Source organism: Nestor notabilis, unplaced genomic scaffold, assembly GCF_000696875.1.
Source record: "Nestor notabilis isolate BGI_N333 unplaced genomic scaffold, ASM69687v1 scaffold6480, whole genome shotgun sequence".
In the NCBI taxonomy this organism is placed as follows: domain Eukaryota; kingdom Metazoa; phylum Chordata; class Aves; order Psittaciformes; family Psittacidae; genus Nestor; species Nestor notabilis.
Window position 1 is genome coordinate 63,872 of NW_009910560.1, and position 9,727 is coordinate 73,598.

Below are 9,727 nucleotides of genomic sequence, written 5' to 3' on the forward strand. Positions count from 1 at the left end.
CTGCTGAATTTAAAGTAATGTCAGTCTTTTCCACTAAGGCAAAACTCCATTCAGAGTTGTAACTCAGTGTACAAGCACTTCCTCCCAAAAGCTGTAGTTTGTGCACTCCTTTTCCCTTAACATACTGTAAAGAAAGAAATTAATCAGTAAATTATGACAACTTTTTTTCACATTTAAAAATCCAGGTTTTCAGTTCATTTTACTTCAATACATTTTCCAGATTAAAAAAGATAATTTGAAATGTTGATCCTGTACAGTGAAAGCAGTGCAAAGAGGCCCCAGAAGACAAGGCGGATTTCACTGAAGCTTTTGAAAAGTGAACTAGCTGCTTTGTTTCACATAAAACAATTAACGTTAGAACGATTCAAAGGCAGCCACGCTTTCTTAGCATAGTTGGATGAAGTGGAAAGATAAGGAAAACCTTTTGTAGATGAGAGAGGATATTTCATACTGTTGAGCTTTTTATGTACACATTTTTATACACAGACGCGCTCTACTCTTTACCCTGTATCTGTGCTACGTTGTCAGTTTTCCAGAAGATAATTTTTGAGAACAAATGCAAGCAGTCCTGTTTAAAGATGGTGGAAAAGGGATTCATGTCGAGACACAATGACCCCAAAATCTTCCTCTGAATTACAGCTCTCCAGATAGAACCTGCTATTCCCAGACTTGAGACCTACTGTTTTTCAACTGGTATAGCATTGCACACCTTTGAGACTGCAGCAGTGTAACCAGGCTCCAGTACTGTAACAGCAGCATAGCTTTGATATTTACTACTTTCCAAGGTTTGTGCTGCTTGAAAACACTACCAGCAGGTAGTTTCTTTCATGAGTTATATCCCTGATAAGAATACAAAGGAGCACTAGATCAAGAGCAAGTCAAAATGGGTGCATCAACATAAGCGATATAGCGCACGTTACTTCTTTTGTTGCAAAATTGTCTTGCATTTATCCTTGCAGTATTCTTAACAGATATGTAAGGGATACTCGGATGCCTAAAAATACTTGCAACTTAACCTACTTGCGCGTTTGAGAAAGCATCTAAAAAGAAGCAGTATCTCTAGCCACTCTAGAATCTGGCCTGTCAAGCCAATCTCTTAATTCTTGCACTGTGCACATAATTTGAAAAACCCAACCAACGCAGTATGTAATGCCTATTATACTTTTTAAAGAAATAGAGATTTACATACTATTACCATCTGTTATGTAAACATGTTTCAATTACCAAAAATCTTGAGGAAACTTCTCTTACCTGTATTAGGATCTTTCACTACAATGTCAGAAATCTCAAAGAGCTTGAGAGGCAAAGGCATCTTGCGGTTAGCTGCAAGAGTTTTCAGTAGCCCAGGAAGGAGGGTTGTACGTGCCACCTGCAGGACAAACATGGGTGCTGCAAGTGAGATACCTTCCAAAATACCTAGTGGTAGTTTTCTTAACTTCTTGTTTTGCTCATTTGTAGTCAGAATTTAAAAGCAGTCAGGTGCAAATACTGCACTTATCTCCTACGTTTAAGCATCTTTGCTTCAGAATTACTAACCTTGAAAATGTACATTCTCTGTATGTTCTTTATACTGCATTTTCTGAAAGAGCATATATGTGAGCTTAAGTGCAAGTATTTCACAGATGCTTGAGCTGCAGTGCAGGGTAAAAAACAAATAATACAGAAAGAAATGCAAAAAATTCCCATAAATTTAATCTCATTTATGCAAAGGGTAAATACAATATGTTATTTTTGAAATATTAAGTGCTATCTGAAATATTGATACTGCAGGATACCAATGAAATAGGCAAAACCTAAGTAACAGATTACTCAGGTAATGAGGGAAGATCATGAGGGGAGAGCAGGGATGGCCATGAGGGGTAGGGGCTGCAGGTATATAGTGTGGGGCACCATGAGGGGGCACATGAGGGGTGGCCGTGACTAAAGATCATGACGGGCAGCCATGAAGGGAGATCAGTTTGCCCTTAGTGACATGGTTTAGTGGTGGACTTGACAGTCCTGGGGTAACGGTTGGGCTCAATGATCTTAAAGGTCTTTTCCAGACTATCTGATTCTGTGATACTATAAGGTATGCACTTATAAAACAGAAACTGATATATTCAGACTGCAGCTGTGGACAACCAGAAATACATAGAAAACATATGCAAAGAACCAAGCAATAGGCAATCATATCACTGTTCTTACAGATCCATTCACATGTATTTCCTGTGTTCTCCATTCAAATACTTCTTTACAAGTGCACCTTTCCTGCCCGACCCATCCTCCAAACTGGAAGAGTCTGATTCAGTAAATTTAATGGAAAATGGACGGGAGTGACTGCTGCTTGACTGCAGGTAAAAAGTTACCATATGTTCAGTCACATCTTATCATTGGTCATGCAGCATTTCTGTTGTTTTATCCTTCTTTTCCTAACCAATGAAGTGTTCCAGCTGCAAACTCAGCTGGAAGAGTGTCCCTGGCATCATCCTGCCCTTGTGTTGCTGGCAGAGATAGGGGCGGGAGAAAAGCCATCCTGAGAATCTCATTACAGTTAACATGTAAAGCTGAAAGTTTATAATGCATCACAGAGTAATCCTTCCCAATTTTCAGGGAGGCAAACAGATTTTAAAACATTGAGGCTGTTTTTGCCACAAGTAATATTCAGCCAATGATACAACTGCTTAGCAGCACCGCCACTGCAAAGGCCTGGTCTTTGAAGAATAGGAATCTGAAACTGTACCTGGCTAAAGGGGCTGCTATTTCTCTTTTTATCACACTCAGTGGTTTGTCTGTGGTACATTCTGTATTACTCAGTTGTAATCACCATGCCAAACGATGTATGTGAACAGGTGATAACAGTCTAAACAGGTTACAACAGTGTCTTGCATGACTGCTTATTTGTGGTACCAAATAGAACAAAAAAACACATGAAGATACCCCAAAATTCTGTTCTTGAATCTCAGAGCAGCAGGAGACTGCTTTTAGTATTACAGGTAAGATCTAGAAAGGTATCTTAGATGCTTGGAGAAATCAGACTTACTGAAGAAGATCTTGTGGGGGGAAAAAAACCAAAACCAAACAACAAACCATTAATACTCACAGACTGCTGAAACTTTTCTAAACCTTTGTAAAGGGTGTTTGCCTTTGTATTTCTTAGGTTAGAAACGAAAGACTCTAAACTTATCTTTCCTCTAAACTAAAGAAAGCATCTTTGAAAAAAACCCCCAAACACTTTCTAAAAGAAACACAAAAACTACAGGTATGCTTTTAGGCTCTCACTCTGCTCTAGCAAAGATTAAATTATCTAGAAACAGGTATTCTGTATTGTTCTTTAAGCTTTTAAAAATTAAAAAAGGAATAATAATGGTTAATAGTTTAAAAAACAACATTTCATATTCACAGCTCCTGAAGTTTAGAGATTGCCAGGTCTAATAGTTCCATTTATATTCAATGACTTCCAAATGCAGGAGTTGATCAATTATCTGGGATTTTCTGTAGTAAGATAGCTCAATTTTGCCACATGCTGTCATACAGAGCATGGTATTTTACTGCTAACAGTATCTCACACCAAGTAAGGTATTTCTCAGTGAAGGAGTAACAGAAGATGACTGCTAGCAAGTTTAGCACATAGATATTCATGTCCTCTTAATGCATGGAAGGTAGTCCTGTGGTTTATAAATTTTATTTCCTGTTGGTTTCTTTCTCTCCTCTTTAAATACAGAATATGTGACAACGCTGATCTCAAAACCTGCATTATCTCACCTGAAATTCTGCAGTTTTGGGGTTTGCTATGCGCACTGCTTTTGTTGCAGAGATATCCATGCCAAGTTTATCTGCAATATCTTCTTGAGAACACTGAGAGGAAGACATAAAATACACCAAAGTCAAGTAGTTAAAATAGACAGTAGGCCAGCGATGAAATCTGATATCAAGAATAAACAATGCAGTTGTAGCACTTGCTCTGAGGCCCCATGACATACGCTCTCATGTGCAACACCTACTTGTAACAAAAATTAAGCCCCAGTCTTAAGACGAAGTAAGCAAACTGGTTTATTACCTACAAACATTAAATACTAACCAAAATTAAGATAGTTTAATAAAAGAAAAAAGCAAGTGTTTACTTCAGGTTCTGTCACGGATCACTGTCATCTGTTTTATAAACAGAGGCTCAGATTCCGCCTCCCAACTTGCAGTGACTAAAGTATTTTATTCTGAAAACAGTACTTGTAAAGGGACTGTTACCAAAGCTTTCTCACAAAGAAAACAATACCTTGGGGGCTACTTACAGAAAATAAAGTACTGTCTACAAAAATCAGTTCCTACTGTCAAGCCTTCAATTTTAGCTGTGTAGGATTCTTGTAGTTCATTGTTGTTTTCCATTTTTGAACTGGAGTATTTTTAAAGCCCTTATTCTCTGGGTGTATTTTTAAGCTGGTCAGTAAAGCAATACATATGCACTTTATCAGGCTCAGACAATGTCTGTGCACATAAACAACAGATGCTACTGATAAGATCCACACTACAGATTTCCAGAATTTATAGCTTTATTAATGTATTAAAGAAACCAACAGCAGACTAGGCATGTAATTGTGGATTTGCTGGTATACTGCAGTCTCCCAAAAGTGTTCCCTTTGCACTGGCAGCACTCCGAAAAGTGTGTTGATAGACCAAATGTGAGGAAAATGAGCAGATGATAAAAAAAAAAAAATGGATTATTGAATTAAAAAAAAATAAAAATTCAATACTGACCTTAGGAGGAGAAAACTGCATTAAACAGTTTTCAGATGTGTATCTAAACTATGTTACTGTGATTTAACTAAATGCATTTTGGCTAAATTGTAGCTCCTCACAAAAGGCAATGTTGCTGACTACAAGTATAATTTTGGGCTGAAACCAAGAAACAGACTGTCTGCACAAGTACATAAGCAGTGTTTGTCACATAATGCTGGGCTACAGAATGTTGTAGCATAAATGGTATTTGTCATAGTCAGAGGCCTCACACTGGTGTTTTAATGAAGTGTTGGTGACACAGCAGACTGTGGGTTTCACTTCCACAAATGCAAATATGTGACAACATGATATACTGCGTGATCTTACAGAATTCTGCTGTTGCAGTTTATAAAGGTCCTCGGTTGTAATGATACAGATGTGATATATTCAGTGTTTTTAAGCCTATCACCTATTCAGTGCTGAAAAAATCAATTATATTTACTAATGAATAAGGAATATATAGAAAAATTTGACCATGTTGTACATACTATTTCCCCAACATTCCCCTTGTACTACTGCAGGTAGTCTAAACATCTTTGTCAAATACTAGCACTGCAGGAAGAACTATTAATGACTGCCCTGGTTACTTAAAAGAGTTAATAACAAAATATTAAAACTTGAATATATTTTTCAGATGTTAGAATTAGTTCAAACTTTTCTTTTGAAGCTCAATGAAATCTGGAGGTGTTAACATTTCATTCGGTCCATTTGTATTACCAACTCTGGCTGCAATCCCTGAACTTTTCAAACGCGTGGAAGTGTTTTGGGAGTGTGTATCACTGGATACTAGTTAGTAAGTTATCAAAAAATAATCTGTGATCAGAAAACTATCTTGTAAAAGGTTGTGTACTTTCAGGAACATGTATTTCTGGCCATCTAATCGCTTTTAAGTTCAGGAAAAGGTTGGGAAATTTCTGAGAGGTTTTAATACAATATGTGGTGGTAGCTCCCCATATGCTAAAATGTCCACAAGTTGCACTTTAAGGCAAAGGCTTTGAGCTGATTTTGAAATGAAAGGATTTTCTAAAACGTATGGTGTATCTTCAATAGCTGACCATACCAGTCTCCATGTGTGGACAGTTAATACCATGTACATTCGGAGGGCTGTACTTGCTTTTATTTTTTATTCTTTTATAATTATTTTTGAAGAGTAGATCAGATTCTGTGATCCAGTTCAAAGCTATGGCAAAGAGGTATGGACAAGTGACCAAATTTGCTGCAAAATTTCAGTATTAGAAATTATGCCAGCTGTTGGTACTGGAGTGGCATAGGCTGCTGCAGAGTAAATTACCTAATTCTTGGTATAAGACTACTGGCATGGTTGTAACAAATAATATGAATAGTACCTGTAACCAGTGCAAACAACAATTACTGTATTTTTATTTGTTCCTCCATGCAGAAAAAGAATGTTCTCATAGTGTGCAATATAACTTTTCTACAAGTATTTTTAAAATAAACTCTTATAGTAACTACGTATCAGCTTGGTATCTAATGTAAGGAATCATTAGCAAGTGACAATACTAAAAAGAGACAATGAGAAACAGGGTAATCTCTAAACTGTTGTTAATATCCACCAGAAAGTATTAACTTTTTATGTTTGTTTTCCACATTATCAAACTATAATGCATTTCACATCTGGTGATCAAAGTCTTGAGAGACTTGCTGTCTTACGACTTCATCCTATCAAGTTAAACTAAAACCAGTACTTCAGCAGCTAATTTTGCATCTATGCTTAGAAGTACAGGCCACATTAACGGTGGCATTCAATTTCTCTGACCTACAAACTCACAAAATAGTATATGGTAAATCTAAAGGACTAGCAATCAACCACCTGCCAAAATAGTAACAAATACTGGTATATCTATACAACAACATATCCTCAGACCCTCAGACATTCCCCTGTAGTTTTGGTTGCATCACTTTTCCAACATTCAAGTAAGAAAAATATGAAATCAATGTAATATACCAGGGCAAAAGTGAGTGCTTCAGTGAATCCAGCAGCTGCCAAGTCCAGCCTCAGAAGTTCAGTGAGCTTATTGAGGGGTAGCTACAATGAAACAAAAAAGTTTTCAACTTCCATCTAAAAACATTTTCTATTCTTTCCCAAGGTGATTTTGCCTTTTACACGATGGTGAATTCACCAGGGAGGTACTATGCTTGTGCGCTTAAAATTTATGTAAGCATCAGCCAGCTGCCTTTAGGCTTGCCTGAGGAAATGAATCTCCCAATTAGAGATTTAATACGGGCTCCCTGTTTAAACCCTGTCTTTTTTCAAGTACCAGCAAGCACTGGTCTTGGGCTTATTCAAATCAGTGGGGCATCTGTTTTGTATCCTATCCATGGTAAATACTTCTCAAGGCAAAGCATGTCAAAATATTTAATTCCTAGGTTCTGTTTTCCCCAAAGCCCTTCTGGCATGCACTAGTCATTTACTGACAACAGAGCGTTTATTTGAAGGGGCAATCTTACTTGATTAGCTATGGTGTATGTTTTCGGAATAGCCATCTGAATGTTGTTATAACCATAAGCTATTGCTGCATCTTCTACGATATCACATGCATGGATAATGTCCGCTCTGGTAGGAGGGATTTCAATCTCTATATTGTTCCCATTCCCTATGACGTGTGACTTCAAACACATCCTACTCAGCAGCTTTGCAAGGCTTGATGGAGTTTCACTGAAACAAAACAAGAGAGTAGTAATTTATGGATCATGCACTATATCGATGTTTCTGCTGCATTGCCTGAAAAACTCCAAGTGCTTTGTGGACTGTACACAGACTTAGCATTTGATCAGAACCAGCTCAGATTCTGACTCTTGAGACAGTCGTTTTTCTTTACTTCATAACAGTTCTTTAAGGCCATAAAGAATCATTCACTTTCCTTGAAAAAAGGGGGAACAAATCTTATTACCCAAATCTAATTACCAAAAATAACCCCTGAAATTTTCATACAAATAAATAAATCATCACACAGTGTAAATAATTTTAAACAAAGTAATAATCAATGTTTTCTAGTACCTTTTCCATAATTAATGAAAACTGTTTTCATTTGCAATAACATACCTAATTCCTATTTTCTTGTTAATGAGTTCAGGTTTCACCTTCTCTTTTCGGTAAGCCAGCTCCTAAAAAGAAAGACAAAGCTTTTCAGCATACACAATGCCTGTCATTCCTACCTACGAGGATTCAGTTTTGACATCTTAGTAATCTAGGTTCTTCTAATTATGCTAATAAAATGACATCCACAGCAGACAAGTGTGGAATACTAGGCTAAACTTAGTATTTTAAGGTAACAAGATTCTTGAAAACATTATCGTATACGATGCAAAAGCTGTTCTCTGTTAAGCTAGAAGGTTGAATGCAGCATGAAATACCTGTTATTGAAACTTCTGATAAATTTCTGATATATGCAAGTAACAGAGTTGCTGAAAGTTTCTAGTGACCAGCTGATCCTAAGTCAAAGCCCTAAAGCAGTGAATGGTCATGCATGAGGTCTTATGGTCTACTACAGATCAAATGACATCTAGGAGGAAAAGGAAAGAAAACTTTCTGTTTCCATACTGGGCACAGAAATATCTATCGGTATTTTACATAGAAAGTTTGCAATATATTTAAGGAAGTTATTTTGTATATATTTACTCAGGTGTTTTTAAACATCTAGATACACAAACCCTTAAAAACCTCAGCATCTAGAACTTTGGGGATTTTTTTTGTCTCTATTTTATCAAGGGAAGCCACTTGTTTATGGCAGAATTCTGGGTCTTCCTTCTGTTGATTAAAGCTGACATTGCTAAAAGAAAAGCTAAAATACCACTAGAATAACTCCCAGTAAAAATAAGTTTCTTTCCTTTTAAACAGTTTGTACTTGATTGATATATCTGATCTTTATGAACTCAACCAGAACCCAGTCTTCAGCTACTTTAAGGAAACAGGACGAATTGTTTTCTTTATTCTTGTTAAGAGGACAAAAAAGTAAGACTCCACTACAGCAAAGAGGCCTGCCTGGGACTCTGAATGCAAACAAACCTGCACTTGAAGTCATCATCTTCCCTTACAAACCTTTCACTTTATAGACTCCAAATATATGATGACTGAAAAATCCAGTATTACAAGGTTATTTTAACTGAAGGGCATTAAAACTTCCAGATCTGATAAGTAAGTTATGGTGAGGCTGATTTCAGTTGCCCACTGGCTTAAGGCTGAAGGACTTCTTCCTGCATTCATTTTTCCTGATTCGGAACACATAGGTTTTAAAGGCTTTAGACACAGATTATGACCTGTGATTGCGATCTTTACTTGTTCCTGAAAAGGTTCCTATCACATGAACTCTACACCAAAACAGTGGTTGCCACTTGTAACTTTAAATCCTACCCTTCTTTTCGGAGTATCAGGCTATGTCAGTGGTACTGTATTTTTAGCATTATAATAAGTTAGTGGAGCTTCAGAAAGAGTTTCATAGATGAGGGGAAGCTGGAGTTGGAGTTATTTTTTTGTGGTGCTAGAAAAGGCCCTGACTCACTGATATACAGACAGTGTCAAGCTGAGCTTCTACACTATACCTCAGAATCAGTGTATACTGCCTCTGAAGAAAAAGAAGACAATGCCACTCGTACCAGAACTTGGGTAAACAAAATCCTTTCTGTAAGGATACTGAGACACATATCCCTATGCTTACCGGATAGATGTGGGTCTTCCCATTAGGATAAATGACTTCTACTGCTTCAACACTACGAGAGACAGAGAAACAGAAGTAAAAACGTTTTTAACACATGGCCCAAATTTTATGTCTCTCCAAGTGGAGATTCATACTCACCTGAATGGCTTCTCACAATATTCACTAAACATCGTGACTATAATATCAAGAACAATTTTTGCCTACAAAATAATCACATAGAAATCTGTCATCTACTTGTGTTAAAAAAGACAAAATACCTTAACAAAAACATGGGGGGGGGGGGGGGGGGCGTTTTTTCAACC

At 37.1% G+C, this 9,727-nt stretch overlaps 1 protein-coding gene across 1 annotated transcript in view; it reads right to left on the bottom strand.

Annotated features, from left to right (window-relative positions):
- The window catches only part of FARSB (phenylalanyl-tRNA synthetase, beta subunit), a gene marked incomplete at its 5' end in the record, with an annotated part of 38,064 nt that overhangs the window by 20,949 nt on the left and 7,388 nt on the right, over positions 1 to 9,727 (bottom strand). Inside the window, 7 exons of the mRNA XM_010010617.1 lie at positions 1,252 to 1,369; positions 3,742 to 3,834; positions 6,716 to 6,796; positions 7,219 to 7,426; positions 7,814 to 7,875; positions 9,426 to 9,477; positions 9,564 to 9,625. Of these exons, the coding sequence (XP_010008919.1) occupies positions 1,252 to 1,369; positions 3,742 to 3,834; positions 6,716 to 6,796; positions 7,219 to 7,426; positions 7,814 to 7,875; positions 9,426 to 9,477; positions 9,564 to 9,625 (676 nt within the window). The remainder of the gene's footprint in view (positions 1 to 1,251; positions 1,370 to 3,741; positions 3,835 to 6,715; positions 6,797 to 7,218; positions 7,427 to 7,813; positions 7,876 to 9,425; positions 9,478 to 9,563; positions 9,626 to 9,727) is intronic.